General features: G+C 47.1%; 1 protein-coding gene across 2 annotated transcripts; it reads left to right on the top strand.

The window, feature by feature from the left end:
* The first annotated feature begins 235 nt into the window (after positions 1-235).
* Positions 236-16,633, top strand: LOC114603122 (uncharacterized). Of its 2 annotated transcripts, none has more exons than XM_077934118.1 (3): positions 236-1,042; positions 14,138-14,298; positions 15,088-16,633. In XM_077934118.1, the coding sequence occupies exons 1-3, from the start codon at positions 271-273 to the stop codon at positions 15,379-15,381; spliced, it is 1,227 nt and encodes a 408-aa protein (XP_077790244.1). In that variant the 5' UTR covers positions 236-270; the 3' UTR covers positions 15,382-16,633. The 2 variants fall into 2 exon arrangements, with proteins under 2 accessions (XP_077790244.1, XP_077790241.1); XM_077934115.1 differs by having other exon boundaries at positions 242-1,042; positions 15,070-16,633.
* Positions 16,634-18,579: the final 1,946 nt, after the last annotated feature.

The raw sequence follows: 18,579 nt of genomic DNA, 5'->3' as shown, positions 1-18,579 counted from the left end.
GTTGTTAACCTTTTTTTAAGGATTGAAGTTGTTGGGCTTTTTTTGAGGGTTGAAGTTGAGGGGATTTTTAAAGGATTTTACTCCAGGAAATAAACTGCCACAGAGGCCGGATTAAACAGACTGGCGGGCCGGATTAGGCCCCCGAAACGGACTTTGGACATGCCTGAAGGGTTCTGCAGTAAATGCACTGGGTGTGAGCGCTCCCTCTTCTGAAGAAGCCTACCCTTTTATTCAGGCTACTCCAGAACTGCCTTCCAAAGTGTGTTATTCATGACTTGGGCAGCAGCTCCTGATCCGCAGCGGTATGGACAAAAGGGCCGGGAGCCAATAGACAGGTGGGGAGGAGATTTCAAACAATTGCCTCGCGTGTCAGGCGAGATCGGAGGCGGGAGGGAAAGGAGGAGCGACCGAGGAGAAGAAGTGGCTCCAGAGGAGGGGGCGAGCAGGTGCGCGTGCAGGAGCGGAAGCCTTTCCAAGCCTCCGACCCCGCGCGAGAAGGAGCCTGGAGTCTGCCTGGCCGCTGAGAGGAGGAGATCTCGCCCTTGCGACGGCGTGCCGAAGGGGCTCGCCGCTTTCCCCAAAGGCTCCTGGGGAGCGGGGGCCATGATGCAGAAGGCCATGGAGAAATCTCAAAGCTTCCGCATAGACGCCCTCCTGGCTGAGGAGCCCCTGCGACCCGCGCAGAGCGCTTCCCCCGAAAGCTCGACGGGGAGCCCGGGCTCCTGCGCGAGGAACGAGACGCCCTCGCCGTGCGCGCCCTCCATGGTGGCCCCGTTGCCTACTGCCGCCTTCATCCCCAAGCCCGGCTTGTTGAACTTTCCCCCTCCGGGACTGGGCGGCCTGCCCGCCATGTACCCGCCCCCTCTCTACCCGATCTCGGCTCTGGCCGGCCAGCACCCTGCTTTCGCTTACAGCGCCGCCTTCCCCCACCTGCCTCAGCCGGGTCCGGAGCACTTCAAGGCGTCCGCCGTCGCCGGGGCCGTCCCGCTGGAGCACTGGATTCGCGCGGGGATCATGGCCCCCCGCTTTCCCGACTTCCACGGTGAGTAAGACCCCAGATCCGGAGCCTCCAGTAGCCGGGAGGACACCGTGCGCCCAGGGCGCATGGCGAAAGTCTCTCCAGGGCCACTGGTGGAGCCCAATAAGCTACGCCCGGGAAAAGAAACACATTCCGGTATATAGCGCGATCTTCCTTAACTGAGCGTTTCCTCTTGATCCATTTCTACTTCTGGAGGGGTCAGTTTCTGCTTCTCGGTTGGGCAGGTAGTAGGAGCGCGCGGAAAAGGTCATGGCATCTTGCGAAGACATTATTTAAAAGCGAAAGAGGCTAAAAACGACACACACATCCATCAAAACAAAAACTGTAGGTAAAGATTGCAGGGTGTGCAATGGCAATCTCTGTCATTGTGGCTGTGGACAATATTCACTGTCACAAGATGTGGTTCTCGCCGCTGGCTTACCAGGTGGTTAAAAGGATACGAGTCCGTCCTCGGCTCCTAGTCACGATGGCTGCGTGCTTCTGAATGACACTTTCTGGAAGGCGATTTCCTTCCCAGAAGCGTCTGGTGAAGTGCTGTGGACACTTAGGGTGCTGAACGGCGGGACTTTGATCTGATCCTACAGGACTCGACAAATGGATTAAGTCCATCACAGCATCCTCACCTGCCCTCACGCCCTCCTTATCAAAACCGAGCTTCAGCCTCTACCATTTGAGGCATGAATTGCCCACAGTCGTGGATTCTGTTTATAGTTTAGGCTAGCTTAGAAAAAAAATAATGTAAGCTGGTTTTTCATGTAGTTTAGCAAAATTATTCATCGCACCTCTGGCGTGCACGCCTAGAGTACTTGTACCCTGGATTTGTTATTTGAACCCATAGTGCTCTCCCAATAACGTCCTGATAAGAACGGAATATTTATATCAACTTTTGGGATGTATTTTCCCCCGACCAATTTTACCTAGTGAAAAGACTGGTATCTGTGTCCTCCCCCCAATAAAAAGTTCTAACAGATATTTTGAAACGTTTAACATCCTCCTTCATCGCAACCTAATCTAAATGACACATGTTAGCTCTTCCTAGCTTTAAAAAATGGTTATTGAAAAAAATACATTTGGAGACACCTTTTAAAGGTAAAAGCAATTCGACATTGGAGCCAATTGTCATGGAGAGGGGAAAACTGGGGCTTTTCCTTCGTGAAGTCTTCGAGCTGGGCGCTTCCGCCGTCTGTTGGAGGTGCTCTAACTCTAGGTTCCTGTTTTGAGCTGGCATTAGACTAGGTGACCCCCAAAGCCCCCATCAACATGACGTTCACCCTGATCTTATGTGTTCCTGTTGTTCAAAACCAAACCACACTGCATTCAGTGAGGCTGATTCCCAAGTAAGCCTTCGCAGATTTAATGCTTAGCTTTTTTCTACAATATCGTCCCACGACTTCTACATCCCAGTTAAGCAGAAGTGCCTAAAACATGAAAGTGATTTAAACTGTGGTTCCAGGAATCTTGCTTTGGAGAGAAGTGGGAAAAAAGGGAATCGCTGGCAAGAAAAAAGGGAATAACGGTGCACTCCTCCTGCACATCCCTACTCGAAAGTAAACCCCATTAAATTCAACGAGGCTTCTTCCCCGGGGAATGTGTATGGGATTGCAGCCTAAGGCCAGAATTCTGGTCTCTGAAAAAGGAGCATTGTGTCAGATTTTAGAATGGGCGGGTTAATGGCAGTCTTCAGGGGCTGTTAAAGATTAACCTGGAACCTCATGGTGAAGACAGAGTGAGTAATCTTACAAATAAAATTAAATAATAAATTGGGAGGGGAACTGAGGTGTACTGAGGTTGTTGACATTACTTTAAAATACTATTAAAAACCCTAAAAACAAAGCAAACCACCTCATTAGCAACAACGCCTTGAACTCTCTCTCGCGCGCTCACGGAGAGTCATTTGTTTCTGACACTTCTACAAATAGAAAAATAAGAATTTGAAGGAGAAGGCTAGGCTAAATTATTATTTTTCTGACATAAGTTTGATATGGGAAGGGAACGGCTTGTCCTGAGAAGCATTCAGTCGTACCTGGGTAGTTGGAAGTGGTACAGTCCAGAGGCAAGTTTGGGCATAACCATTCCATCTGATGCTTGAGAGAACTAGGCATATATTTCCGGCGACGCTACTGAGCCTGGCCCCCAAGTACGTGTGTGTGTGTGTGTGTGTGTGTGTGTGTGTGTGTGTGTGTGTGTGTGGTTCTGGGACAGTGTTTAATTATGTGAGCCCTCGCTCTGTCTAATGTGGTAGTGCCCAGAGGAAGATTTACCACCCGCCTCTATTGTTGTGATAACTAGGTCTGACTGCTCCTGAATGAAAATGGCCAGCTGTCTTAAAGTGGTTGGTTGGAGAGGGCGGAATGTTCTTTGCCTTCTGGTCCTCAGCGCATTTTGCGGTGGATTCCTAGACGTGTCTAGGCAGTGGCAAGCCCCACTGAACTCAATAGAGCTTACTCCCCCATTGTAATACTTTGATCCTAAAGACTACAGTTAGGCAACTGGAAGTCGAACACCCCGCTTTTGGTATTTATTCCTGGATGCAATGTGCTTTGCTTAAATCGCTTCAGACACCGCTTCGAATGCAGACAGTCTATGACTTTGGGAGTGCTTCATACTCGAGCGCCTTTTTGCCTAGGAGACAGAGAGGGAAGCTGTGAAGGAGCCTGGAATCGACTAGGGCAAGACTCCAGGCTTCCCCTCGGCAGGATTCACCTGTTCAGAGGCATTAGGCAACTGCGGTTGTGATATTTTATTGCACCCAAACTTGGCTCTAAGGCATAGTGACGGGGTGGGGTGGGGGCAGAGCTGAGCTGAGCCAAGCCTCCTCTGGAGCCCTGCTGTCCTGCCGGCAAGTTTTCCCACATCAATCACTCGACCCCGGGCAGGGGAAGTTGTAAAAGGTTTTGAACTTTAATCCGCCCAAGGTCTCCGGGTACTTAGGCTGGAGCTGGCGGAGGGCTGGCGCAGTTAATTTGTTACCAACGGCGGAGAAAAAAAGAATGTCTCTGTCTTGTCAGCTGGAAGCAGGCGATGCAGACAAGCGAACAAAAAAAGCGGCAGCTTTTGCACGTGTGTTATTTTGCGCTATTTCTTCATCTTCTAGGCTCTTTTTCTCGGAATGCAGCTTACAAGTGTGCGCGATGGGTGGTGATGGCTATCCCTGCCCCATCTAAATAGTTGGTGTGAAAGAGTGTGAAAGAGACATTCCGTATTCCTTATCGGAGATTTTTAAGATGCCGATTGCAAAGCTGTCCAGCTTCAATCTGACCACTGGCTTCTCTTTAAAAACCTAGGCGATTTTATAATGCTTCCTGACTGGCTGAGAGGCTAAGTGTTCCATCATTCACATTTCAGAAAGTCTGCTATACAAAAGAAATCGAATCCTCGCAGTTTCAAAAAAAAAAATAAGTTGCCCTTCAGTAAAGAACGGGGCGGGTGGAGGTGTTGCCAGCGTCTGGTCGCCAAGAGCCAAATGAGAAAGCAATGGGGATTTCCACTGAAGAAAAGCAGCAGCAGCGACTAAACACCTTGATAAACCTCGTTTAAACACTGAATCGGTTATCACCTGAAAAGGATTCCTTATTAATTGTACAGTGGATTAATAAAACATCTTGACAGGTCCATCAATTAATGCATTGGTCGATATTAACTTTACACTGTTTCACTTTCAACGGTAGTATTTTAACTGTATTTAATAGGGCGGTGCATTTAGTTATGATTGCGAATGGTTTAAAATTCTGTGCTCGATCTCAACATAGAAAAAAACCCCATGCCCCTAAAAATTGTCTTCAGATAGTAAGATAGATATGCCCCAAATATCAGTCTTCTCTTCCTTGAAATTGGAGATCAATTGATCCAGTAGCTCAATAAACTACTTTGAATTCCTGTTTCTCCCTCTTCCCCACCCCCCAATCTCATTCCTTTACATTTTCAATTATTATTTTCTGGAGTATTTTTATGGTGTCCTTTAAAACACACACATGAATACTCCAGATTCTTGTAGCAGGACAAGAAGGAAAGGTTGCAGTCAGTTGTCAGATGACAGGGTTTATGGCTGCAAGGGATAAGCGCATGCCACCTGAGCCCCCCAATGGAGCTGGGATGCCGAGAGGGGTAGCCTTATGCCGAGAAGGAGCCGGTGGTGCTGGTGGTTCTGCTCTCAGTTCTAACTCATTGTGTTTGTAGCTCGCTATGTCCCTTGCCACGGACAACAGACAGAAAGCAACGTTAACTGTGCAATCCTATGTGGGTTTACGTAAAATGTACTGTATGTCTCCTCGAGTTAAACGAGGATTACTTCCAGGCAGGGAGGTTGAGGGTTGTCCTGTCAGGCTGAAATCCTGTGCACGCTCCTATGAGATTAAGCTCCACTAACTCGGTATAAGAGAACCTGGCCACTAAACCTGCAGCTCAAATCTTTAATCTCTCAGAGGTCAATAGCCCTTGGTCGCCTGGACTGTGGGAGCTGATCGGGACGGGGATGTGTTGGTAGTGACTGTCCTGCCTTCATGGTCTCTGGATCCCCAGGTTAGCAGCGTGGCGCTTGCGATTGCCTTCCTTCGCTCTACCAGCTCTTATTCGCAACGATTTAAATCACAGAGATGGTCCTGAGTTTACAAAACCAGGTTCATCACTCGGTTGGCAACACGGGTGTCTACGTGGCAACCAGCAAAAGCATTGACTGACGTCGCCTCAAACTCAGTAGTTTCAGCTTGAGGCAGTTCAGCTGTGACAGCGAGCGAAGTACCTGCCGTGCACGTGTGAATAAATGGGCCCTTTGGCGGGATGAACGGGTGAACGGCTTCTTGCCCTTTTTCGGGGATTACTTTTATCTGCCTGGACATTTGGGTAGCGTCCCGGATCTCGCGCATGCCACTTTGGACTATCTGGTCATGCAAGATAACCAAAGCTAACCAAAGCTAATAGCCAGGGCTCTTCGGCCGATCTGCTCCCACTCTTTTCAAGCGAGAACGTGACGGGTGGTGGTTTTGGAGGGTCCCAGAGCTGGAGACCTGGAGGAAGAGGAAGAGGTGATAGCGCAGCTGCCCCTTCCGATCAGAGGAAATTGTTCCCGGAGCAATTGTCCTCCTTTCTGCTCCAGCGCGCAAGGACAAGCCTTGTTTCACGCCTTGTTCGCCGGTCAACGACGCGAGACGAGTGTCTGCGGCTTATTGCATTAAAGGAGGAAGACCCCGGCAGAAGACTGGTTAGGTAGCCAACCAGCCAACTACAAAGAGTCTTCAGGGGTAAACGAACCGCCGAGATCTGGCAATGACGCAGTTAGGCAATCTTCGACTCTTGCCAACCTGTAGCCTCCATCTCTGGTCATCCTTGCGCATATCTCCGCGCTTGCGAGTCTCGTTCGCAAGCGCAGAGATAACTCAACAAGGGAAAGCGAAGAAAGAGCTTTGACAGGGAGATCTAGCGATGCGATTGCCATGCACGTGTGACTGGACAACTCGGTCATGTAATGGGCAACCACAACTTTCCGAGATGGTTGCTCGATCAACTGAAAGTCGCGGGACTAAGCGGACCGCGGCATCCGCTCGGGTTATCTTCTGCCTCAGAGAGGATGGTCAAAGCCTCAGTCTTGGCCCGGTTCTTACTGCCCCCAATGATGTAGCTATGGAATTGGGAGATGCTCCTCATCACCTGAAAACAAACAGGAAGACATTCCGACTCTTTGCCCTTTTAATGCCTATGATAATATCCTACTAATTCATACTCGGAGTACACCTTGTGAAATCAACGGACGCTAGGTTAGTTACTTAGAACTACCGTTGGGTATTACCCACGGAAAGGAGACTCCATTTATTCTGCACTTTGGGGGGCATATTCATTCATACACGCAAGCCACTATTTTAAAGCTGCACTTAGGGAGCAAGGTGCGCGCGTGTGAAAACGCCATCAGTGTGAGCAGTAAAGGCATCGCTACACAGGCATCGCTAAGATTCTCGTGAACTCCATGATATTTGCCGCTCCTGGATAAAGGCGCTTAGGAAGGCCACCCTGTGCACGTTTGCTCAGAAGTAAGTTCCACACTTAATCTGTGATCTGTCTGTCTCAAGAGCTGTACGATATCGGGGAAAAGATTGGAGAAGAGGCATCACCCTGCCCCAATACTGTACACTGTACTTAAAATCTACCATCAATGAAGGAGAGTCCACAACCTTCTAAGGGAGACCGTTTCACTGTCAAACAACTCTTACTGTCAGAAAGTTCTTCCTGGTATTTAGTCAGACTCTGAACACTCCAAGGACATTTAAAGTCCCTCTGAACTCAATATGCCTCTTTCTTTCTTTCTAGACCTTTTGTTCATCCGTGTCGGGTCATCATACCGCAGCTCCAGCAGATGTGCGCCATTTTTTAAAAATTCGTCTCATTTTTATTTTACTTAAATTAACAACAAATACAAAAAAAGGAATATCCAGCAGCTTAACTGAGCTACGTGCCTTTCAGCCGCAGATCCACGTGTGCGCCGATTCCCCCTTTCTCCCCAGTTAGGATTAGCTCTGTCTCTGCCGCTGTGCTGGTTCTAACCCAAACGGTGTCTCTTCCTCAAACACGAAGGGAAAAAAGAGAAAAGAAAGAAAATGTGGGTGGTTTTGAAGAGGCTATGCACTAGGGGCTTCCGTACATTAAGGTTGAATGCACCCATCAATCGCTCCCTTGATTTAATATGTTCATTAATTGTGATTTTAAATAGGAAGTTTATTCCCATCCTAAACTGCGTCATCTGCGTAGCTACGGGCATCCTTGTCAACAATCAACCTTGGGAGGCTAGCAAATCAGTTAGCTGATGGATTCCTGCCGCCACCGCCCCGGCCAAAACCTGCGTATTAATTATTTCATTATAAACGCCGCAGCCGGTGCGGTTTTAAAGCTGCTCTGGGTCGCTTGTGTTGCTGAATGGTCTTCCGGGCGACCTTGTCATTCGGATTTGTTTGCCTGGACCTAGCCTCAAGGAATTGTTATCCAAGGCTTTCCAGTGCAATTCCCGACCCCCTCCATATCCCCTGAAATCCGATTTGGGGGGCGGACGAAAGGAGGCGAAGCAGGTTTGTCTCAAGAGCGCCAAATCAACGTCAGCTGTGCAACCTGGACTTGCCAGCCTGTGGCTGCGTGCACGCGAGACCTTTAAAGCACATTCGAAGCGCATTTCTTTCTCTTGGAAGTGGGCCCTGGTTCGGTTGAATCAATGGGACTTACTCTCCAGTAAATGTGCATTGGATGGATCGCGTTGTTCGTCGGAGAGGAGGCTTTCTTGGCTAAGAAAATGACCTCGTCAATGTCCCCCTTGGGCAGATTCTTGAAGCGTAGCTCCCTCCCTCCTCACCCGCACAAACAGGAAAGGACCAAGCGCAGGAGGTTTGTCCTCAAGGCGCCCCGCTGTGCTTTCGTGGTTTCCCAGCGCGAAAGGATCGGGAGCGAATCAAACGCAGTTTTCAGAAGTGTTCGACTGGCAAGGAGATGGGGGTGGGGACGACGACGACACGACGTCCGTAAACTGTGAGCATATCATCACACTGTTGTTGTCTCTGAAGTGCCCAAAGGAGAAGATATGCAAGGACTATGAACCGTGTGCAAATCCATAGCGCAATCCCATGTTGCGTTTCTAACACCTCTATTTCTCTCTCTATCTCTCTACACACACAGTTTTCGTGTTGGATTGATATACCGGTAGTTATACGTATTTACTTACTTACTTATTTCTGTATTGTTTTGCTCAGCCTCTTAGGCAGCTAGCAGCAGGGGAAACTGTGAGCATGCATGTATCCATAGGCCTCTCCTGAAAATATGCACCCCAAATTTCCAGTTTCAAAGCAAACAAGACCTAGATCCGCATCTAAGGCACGCGCCATCCCCAACTCGGATACGTTCCGTGGAGAGAGCAGCAGTGAAGCCCGCTCCTATGAATTACAACTTGGTAAAGCGAAGCTCGTGCCTGACTGTCTCATTCGGTTTTGCTGCACTGTGCTGAATGTTGTGGGTTGTTCTGTCATCAAGTCCTCGCCCCTGTTCTGATCTTCCAAGATAATCCAATTAAGAAATATGAGTGTTTCATTGCCCAATACCATTTCTCCGCAACATATCTGCTGCTGGGCTCTTCGACTCTGATATGTTAACGCCACATGCCTCCCCGGATTATCCTCTCTAGGTCACCCATTTGATAACTGGGGGATGCTCTCTTCCAGTCCTCTGAAGGTGAGCCTTTCATCGATAAAACATACCGGGAAAATAAAAACGAAACAGCAAATGCGGAAAACCATGAAACAGCGATGGCATCGCAGGCAGCCCGAGCTCCTCTTTTCCACAGGGACAGGGCAGCCTCCAGAAGAGGCACGTCCAGGTGGCATATTTGGCATCCTGTTGGCACACCCAGTCAGGCCATTCAGTCATTATTATGCCAAGGTGTGTCCTGCCCTGCGCGGCTACTGTAAAACTTGTAGACAGCCGACAAGCCGAGGTACTTCGGGAAAACGTACACTTTAAACATGTTGTTGTTTGTTTAAATTTGCATACCTACCTACATGCCTAGGTCTCAGGGAGGTTCACAACATAAAATTACAACTTTCCAGGAGAAATTTTAGCACGTTACTAATATCAGTTGTCCCCCTTTAAAGCCTTTGTTTATGCTCGTTCTTGCTGTGTTTAAAATACTTTTGGTTTGTACACCTGAAAAATAAAAGAGAAACAAAGATGCCTAAATGATCGAGATGATTATTAAAAGTGAAGATGTGTGGTGGGGTGGAGTTTAATATTTTAATAACGAAGAACTCCAATAAAAATAGCATATTGCAAGCAGGTGTGTTGTTGTTTTTAATATGGAGGGGTTTCTCTTTCCTTCCACAGACAAAGGGCCAATAGTAAGTCTATGTATTAACGGTTTGCGTTAAGCATAAGGTGCTGATTTGCTACATTTCCAGCCTCTGAGTTAATGGGCAGTGGCAAATAAAAAAGGGGAAAAGCAGGAGAATATTTTGATCTTAGTAGTAATTCACATTTGTTTGAACAGAACACTGGGGCATCTTTTACATCCTGGCTCCATGTGAAAAGATGTGAGTCTTGCTGTGGCGTTTTTGTTAACCTCTCCCCCCCCCCCCATCTGAGGCTGAAAATCTAAATAGCACCCCAACCCCATGGTATCAAAAAATAAAATTTAAAAATAATCTGAAAGTTCATTTTGAAGTGCCTCTTACTGAGTTCAGTAATACTTATTCTCTAGTAAGTGTATTCAGGATCACAGCCTAAGTCACAGATATGAGAAAACTGACGAGTGAAACGGGACATTCCAGTGAATTTTGAATATTAATTTCCACTTTATCATTATCTGAGGCACATTTGTTTTTGTTTTTTCCTTATGCTTGATAGTGCTGCTTTCGAACTGCCTTGCAAGGGTCTGGTCACATTGCCTTAATGTTTCTGTGCTGCTCTCCAACATGAAAAATGAATAAAGAGAAAGAAAGCTGGACAGTTCTCCAGTCTGCAAAACACCCAGGAAGTGTATTTAATTTCATACGAATGCTCAAAATATGAACAAGAGGAAATAAAACATGACATCCTGGTGAAACATGACTTCCCACTGATGCCACCCACTTACACACACACACACACACACACACACACACACACTCCTACTACTCTTCCTGGAAATCATCTGCATTTATCTGCATCCATGGAAGACGCCCCCTGACCTCATTTGCATCTGTACATCTAGATTGTTGGCATTTTTTTTTTTTCAGACAACAGTTGCCCTTGTAGGTTCTCACTCTGACTTGTGATCCCACCTTCCCTTTGCACGGTGACATTCAAATAGGCATCTTCAAATGTGAACATGTTTTTCCGCATTTTGTTTCAGCTTAAATTTGTACATAGGGACGCGGGTGGCGCTGTGGGTTAAAGCCTCAGCGCCTAGGACTTGCCGATCGAAAGGTCGGCGGTTCGAATCCCCGCGGCGGGGTGCGCTCCCGTTGCTCGGTCCCAGCGCCTGCCAACCTAGCAGTTCGAAAGCACCCCCGGGTGCAAGTAGATAAATAGGGACCGCTTACTAGCGGGAAGGTAAACAGTGTTTCCGTGTGCTGCGCTGGCTCGCCAGATGCAGCTTGTCACGCTGGCCACGTGACCCGGAAGTGTCTTCGGACAGCGCTGGCCCCCGGCCTCTTAAGTGAGATGGGCGCACAACCCCAGAGTCTGTCAAGACTGGCCCGTACGGGCAGGGGTACCTTTACCTTTACCTTTAAATTTGTACATAATGTACAAATGCTTCAGTCCAAGTTAGTTAAGATGCGAGTTATACTGCAAGCAATGGGTTTCAATGGACCTACAACTCGACTCCTAGGGTGAGGTGCGTCTAAGCCCACTGAAATAAATGGTTTATGCAAGATGATAAATAGGGCTGGCTGTCAATCATGACTAACTTTAGCCAGATTAGGGTTGTCATCCTTAAATTATCTACAATATCTAAAGTTTGTTGATTGTTCGATCTGAAAACTGAAATGTTGTACTCTGTTGAAATACTTTATTTTAATATTGAAATGCCTTGGAATTTCCAGACAGCTCCTGCTAACCACCTAGGAGTTTGCTGCAGGAATTCAATCAGGAGGCAATCTTACCCATGTTCCCATAACTTAATTTCAGCATCTTCTTGGCATATACAGGAGCAGCAAGGAGCCCCATGACACAGATCCTTAGGGACAAAGATTCAAAAGTACAAAGCAATCCAAAGGCGGATGTCAAATAAAACGCCTTGCTGGATACTGCCATGCATACATGCCTTCATGGTTATGATCAGGCAGGTTAGCTTATTTTACATGGAGACATTCATTTAACTCAGCTTCTGCAAATTAAGCACCACCTCATTTACAACTGGGGCTTGGAGATATGTTACAGGGTATGGGGAAGGGCTATAGCTCAGCAGTAGAGAAACTGCTTTGCATGCAGAAGATTCCAGGTTCAATTCCCAGTATCTCCAGGTAGGACTTGAGAATATACCCTGTTTGAAACTCTGGCAAGCCATTGCCTGTTAGTGTGGACTTATCTTGATGGACCACTGGTCCCATGCAGTATCAGGCAGCTTCCTATGTTGCTGTGACAGGGATAGCCAATGTGGTGGCCCTCCAAATGTTTTGGACTACAAATTCCATCATCCCCAGCCAGCATCACCAATGGTCAAGGATGATGGGATTTGTAGTCCATGGGAGGGCAGCGCATTGTCTTTTCTTGCACGATGGGGAGCCTTTTTAGGGGGTGTGAGAGTTTCCCTCTAGGAACCCACCTCTTTCGTTTCCAGTGTGTGCTGCGATCAAAGCAACTTGCATGTTTGTATAGAATTCCCACAATGTTTTCCTGGCATTCTGTACCTGTCTGTCCTCGCCCACTTCCACCACTGAAAGTCTGTTCTCTATTTAGTGAAGGGCAGTAAAAGCTAATCCTGGTGGAAGCCCATAAAGTTGATGATAATTAGGGGCATCAGCAGCACCCTTCCTGTTCTGCCTGTGTGGGGCAAACGTTCTCCCTCAAAGCTTCTTTTGTTCAGTCCCCCCCTCCTTTCTCTATTCAGCAGGCTGCTCTGATAAAGGTTCATTAGTGAGATAGGCGCTCTAAGGCCTCCGTGGAGTCAGGCTGCCTTTATCACCACCTTAGGACAGCTGGAGGTAATTAAATACACCTTAGGCTAATAAAGGAGGTTTAATTTCACCAACGGAATTGATTGTGATTGTTAAAATGAGCACTGATAACATATCAAGCAGGTTAATATCAGTGAGGCAATAAAATCATTACTTGAAGGGAAGGCAGTGGGCTCCATGCGTCTAGCTTATGTCTCCTCACAGCGTCTGCTGGGCCTCATATACAGCACCAAATGCCACTGCTGGTTAGGGAATACTACCACAGGTGTTATTTCCTTATTGGATCTATGTATGTTTCCAGTGGAATTAATTAGAGGTGTGGTATCTAGGAACGAGTCAAAATAAGATCTATTTATTTTATTTTCAGAGACTTCTATTCCCTGCAAAAAAATCACCAGTCTTTCGGTGATTTTTGGAGGACTGTCTTTGAGCAGGGATGAAAGTTTTTGCCTAGAGTGAGGGCAATGGTTTCTGTTCTCACTCTGAACTGGGTTTGCTATGACATAAAGTAGCCAAATTGGATTAGTAACATGAAGGTTATCAAGATGATTGACACTCTGACCAGAACACCACACACCGGATCTCACTTCTTTGGGCAGAAAGAAGTGTCTTGTTCTGCAGAAGAAAGCTGCTCCCATAAGCACCTTTAAGCAAAGCTCCCCACCCCCACCCCAGTGAGGAGAGCATTGTCTGCCACTGGGCAAGGGAAGGAGTGTGATGCTCTGATGCTTGGTGTGCAGTTGCACCCTGAGGCTGGTGTGAAGAATGGAGCTGAGGGACTTTTTAAAATTTATTTTTTATTCAAAGTTATAACAAGACATATCTAAAAACATATCCTTATCCCCCCCCCCATTTTTCCTCCCTCTCCCACAGAACCCACCCCCCACCCCACCCCCAACTTCCCTCAGGTCCAGTCTTTGGTTTCTCCAATAATGTTTTTTGCATGTTACAAAGTTGTATAGATCCTCAAACTGTTTAGCTGATTATTATCAGTAAAAAAATTGTGAATGTTTATTCAAAACCTGCCAAGGAGTCCAGTTCGCTTTGTTGGAGCTGAGGGACTATTTAAGACTTTCTGCCCTCACTCTTCATTTTTGGTCCCCACCCAGTCCACTGGCTGTTTTGGGGCTGAGTAGGAATTTCTTTCTTGTCCATACAATGGTCCATAAGTAGGGTTTTTTTTAACCTGCTCCATAAACATGCTGCTTAGTTTGTTTCTGTTGGCAATGAATTTTTTTTAAAAAGTGTATTGTGTTCCCTTCTTTCTCTAGCTAAGGATACAGCCCAGCCTCCACCTCCTTTTCTTCCTCTTCCCTCTTCCTCCTTCTTCCATAATAACAATCTGATTTATTACCCATCCAGCAATTTAAAAATATAATATTAAACCAGTTTAAAACAAATTGCACTTCCTATGCAGCTGCCTCCTGTAACATCCATCTGGGTCAAAGTTATTCTTCCTGACTCTTTCTTTCCCTTCCAGTTGCCCCACAGTCTGGCCTGATGGGCAAGTGCCGCCGACCCCGAACAGCATTTACCAGCCAGCAACTCCTTGAACTTGAGAACCAGTTCAAGATCAACAAGTACTTATCAAGGCCCAAGCGCTTTGAGGTGGCCACGTCTCTGATGCTGACTGAAACGCAGGTACATCACAGAGGGGGAGAGGGTGCATGGCCTTCGCAACAGTCAAGGGAACTCTCCTCTTCCCCCAGTACTTTCCCATACAGATCTTTGCACCAATTACCACACAGAAATGAAAGCTACAAAAGGACTTCTTTGGTATATCATGCAATAGATAGACCAAACCTCTGGGCTCTATAAACAATGTCAACTGTGAGCACACTAGGTTTATTGATATATTTAGGTGTATATCACACACATTTTGTACTACTTAGTGCATAAACACTGGAATGGCAAGGCCTGTAGCTTTACAAATTTCCGGATGAAAACTGCAGGAAATCTTGTGGCGAACGTTGATGGGCTGCACAAATCCACAGAAAGGAAGTAGCTCCTGTGCAGTGCAGCAAAAATAGGTGGCTTGTTATCAGAAAAAGAGGAGGTGATCAGTCATAGGTTATGGTATGGGAGTAAATCTGGTTCAGGAGAAACTAAGGTATGGTTCCACGTATGGAGAACAGTAGAAGGCACAGTGACACAGACAATGGGACTATCTAGAGCAGCCATCATCCCCTTGATGCTCTCCAGGTGTTTTTGGGCTGCAATCCCACCCTCCCTGACCATGCTGGCTGGAGCTGATGGAAGTTTCAGTCCAAAACATCTGGAGGGCAAGCAGGTTGAGAAAAAGGCTGTTCTGGGGTCTTAAGGTTAGGACAGAAGGATGGAAATGCCAGAGTGTTGGAAGAAATCTCCTCCCAACAGAGTACCTGTCACTGTCTGTCTGTCCATCTCACGCAGGTGAAAATCTGGTTTCAGAACCGCAGGATGAAGTGGAAACGGAGCCGGAAGGCCAAAGAGCAGGTGTCACAAGCTGAGGCTGAGAAACAGAGGGGCGTGAGCAAGGCCTCTGAGAAACTGCTGTCTGGAGAAGGGCGAGGGCAGGAGGAGGAAGAGGAGAGCGGTGGCGATGAATGCAGCAGCCACAGTGCTGGCACACAGTTCCTGCGCCACAGTGCCGACACCTTCAGCTACAGCCCAGATTCCTCATGCTCAGAGGAGGAAGAGGAGGTTCGAAGCCCTACTCACAGGGAGATGAACTTGTTGCTATGAGTGGACCATAAGCCCAACAAGCAGGGGGGGGGGCATCCAGCAACCAACTCTAGATCACTGAAAAAGGATTGGTGCCCTCCTTTTGCTCATAGACTAAAAAGACTCTGCCTGGGCTGGTGCCCTGGTGAAACTGTGCCACTTAACTTATGTGTGTTTGGAATATATTTATCTTGTAATTGTTCTATTAGTGTATTTGGAGCAGGGAGGGGAAGCACGCGCCTTGGGATTCTCCTCACGATGGTATAAAGGCATTTACTTCAGCATACTAGCAAGCTGCGATTTGCTTTGCTGTGGTTTCAAGGCATTTTTCTCCCCATCCATGTATTCTGACAAAACCCTTCATGACAGAACCTTTCCACCCTGCAATTTAATTGCTTCAGCCCTCGCTAATGAGGAAGAGAGAGGGCTCTAGATATTGTCTCCACAATGCTGGCTGGTGAGGAAAAGAGGAAATTTCAGCCTCCTGGGTAGAATCCCTCTCATTGGATAAATAAGGAAAAAAGAACACATGTAGTTGGAGGTAATGAAAAACTGGTCCAGAACCTGACACATTCACAAATAGTTGAAATGGATGGTTTGGGGGAGGTACTTAGGAGCCATTTGCAACATGCTGAGGTTAGAGATACTGCATGGAAGATGGATTGCAATAGTAACCCAGGTAGTAGGAATTAAAAGCCCCTTTTATGGCCTTTAGGGGGTTACAAACTGTACATTCTGGTGCTCATATGATGATGCCAGGAAGATAAGGCTGCAAGTAGGAAGCAGATTAGGTTACTTAATACGCTGACTTACCATGTGTGTGGTCTTCCAGGGAATTAGTTATCAATAGCAACTCTACAGGTATTGCTGTGCTTTCACTCAGCTATTGTATTGCTTATGCCAGGAGTAGCCAACACGATGCTCTCCAGATGCTCTTGGTCTACAGCTCCAAGCGGTCCTAAGCAGCAGGGCTAGTCATCAAGAATGATGGAAGTTCTGGGAATGTTCAGGGTGGCAGGAGAAGATATATTGATTATTAATATCCTTCCTAACTTGCGCTAGCAAGTTCCTTTACTTAGCAGAGTGCCTTCCCCTTTACACAGCAGAAAACTAGTTGCAAATTCGTACGAGTTTCTTAAGACAATATGCAATTCAATCTGGATTGCCCACATTGCAATGTGTTCTACTATTTTCCTGGTAAGACCCCTTGAATCCCTCCTAAAAGAATAAAGACACCACAGTCTTATTCATAATAAAAAGAAATTTTACTCACGATCAGGCAGAGCACAGTGTGATCCCTGAAGGCAGGCTTAAGGCTTAAAGTTACAAGCATATACAAAGAGGTTTACCCCACATGTGGGTTGACCCAATGACTGCAGTGAGCAGTCTGGGAAGTTTGCAGGACAAAAGGAAGATGGAAAAGAGCGGGGGGGGGGGGGCAGCGAAGCAGCATGCCTTGTCCTTTTACCAGGTCTGGAAAGCTCACGCTCACCCCCAGTCACATGCAAGGAATGTCCTCCAGGCCAGGAGGAACAGGAAGTTTCGACTGGCTGGACCAAATATTCCCTTGCGTGTCCACTCTAGGAAAACAAGGAATGTTGTACTGGGATATAATGCACAAAGTTGTGGTCCTATAATATCTCAAAGGCACTATGTTGGGTACTCCTGCTCTACAAAGTAAGAGGACACATGTAATACTATATGGACAGGGCAAAGTATGTTTGCACTCCAAGGCCCCATGCCCTTACACAAAAGGTGAGGAACTCAGTGGTTGCATGTAGAAATCTGACATAGAGGAAGGAACAGCTGTGGGCAAACAATGTTTCATTCTTTCCCCTCTATAACAATATTCATAATTCAGTCATATTTTCTCCACATTTAATGTTTATTAGTTCCTCACAATGATACTTAAAATATAAGTGCAAAAATAAAAGACACCGCCCCTCAAGAAAGAGCCAGTGGGGAGACTTGAAACTGTTTTACCTTGGGCAAATCAAAATTAAGTGTGTGTGTGTTTGTACACACATCCATCCTGATATCACATGCAAGTCAAATATTATTTTTGCTCTGTACCTCCTTTTCTGATGAGGGACTGTGTGTGGTCTAGAAGCCTTCAGAATAACAAAAGATGGTTCAGTAAGAGATGTAATTGTTACCTGTTTCATGCTGTTGAGCCACAAACCTCAGAAACCTCAATGTTCATTAGTCATCCAACCACAAACATTCATCAGCTGGTACTTCACCTGTTCCACAAATAAAGACTTCCTTCTTCACAAGCATCCTGCTACACACTTGGCAACATGTATCACCAGGAGTCAACTGTTCAATTACCCATCTAGCCTAGGCTTCATGCAATCTCTATTCCCAGATTTCCAGAGTTCTGTATTCACAGAGTTTCTGAGCTCCAAGTTGGAGTATTCAAGTGGACCTGATCCCAGCTGAAAGCAGGGTTTAAAGCCGGCATCAATCAGCTGATCAGTGGTGACTTCAGGCTCTGCTGGGTTTGACTGTGCTTCAGAACATCAGGCGCTCCAATGTGTAGCTAGTCCACGTGGGCCTTAAAGTCATCATCAATACTTGAAGCCTCACTTGCATTGGCTGGTATCCTGCTGGAAACTCAGTGCAGCTTGAGTTCAAACCTGAGGTTGGTGGGGCAGAGGTTGGTGTCTCCGCTGCTAATGGGGCTGGGATTCTTGAAAAGATTGGTGGACAGGGCAGGCCTCCAGCCACTGCAGCAAGGCACATCTTAAGGGCCAAAGTACACATAACCCGCAGGAATGCAATCAACATTTTTTGCACACCCCCCCCCAATATAGATATCAGGCAAAGGAGATCAGACCAGCATCAGAACTGCAAGAAACCGGAAGCAGTGGCGTAGCGTGGGGGGTGCAGGGGGGGCTGGCCACACTGGGCGCAACATCTGGGGTTAAGGCAAATCCATGGGTTAGGGGGCGCAAATCCACGGGTTAGGGAGCGCAAATTACTTGCCTTGCCCCGGGTGCTGACAACCCATGCTACACCGCTGACCGGAAGGGAGAATTAAACCATTTTCTCCTGTGCCAATGGGAGCCTTCCCTCCCAAAGGAAATAGCTGCTGAATGCCACACAATTAATATCACAGTTTGGCCCTGAGGTCTTGAGCATAGACCACTATGGCTGGAGGAATCTTGAGGTGTACATTTCATACGGAAGGAGGCTATTGCTGCCTCCTTTCAGAAA

The sequence above is a fragment of the Podarcis muralis genome, chromosome 1 (genome assembly GCF_964188315.1).
Source record: "Podarcis muralis chromosome 1, rPodMur119.hap1.1, whole genome shotgun sequence".
NCBI lineage: Eukaryota > Metazoa > Chordata > Lepidosauria > Squamata > Lacertidae > Podarcis > Podarcis muralis.
Note: the sequence above shows the minus strand (reverse complement) of the source record. Positions and strands in the feature narration are given on the sequence as shown.

Bases quoted from the DNA above. Each gene is read 5' to 3' on its own strand.
- LOC114603122 (XM_077934115.1), top strand. From the start codon at position 271: ATGACTTGGGCAGCAGCTCCTGATCCGCAGCGGTATGGACAAAAGGGC. The intron at 1,043-14,137 runs GTGAGTAAGACC...TTTCCCTTCCAG, and splicing joins CCGCTTTCCCGACTTCCACG to TTGCCCCACAGTCTGGCCTG. The intron at 14,299-15,069 runs GTACATCACAGA...CATCTCACGCAG, and splicing joins TGATGCTGACTGAAACGCAG to GTGAAAATCTGGTTTCAGAA.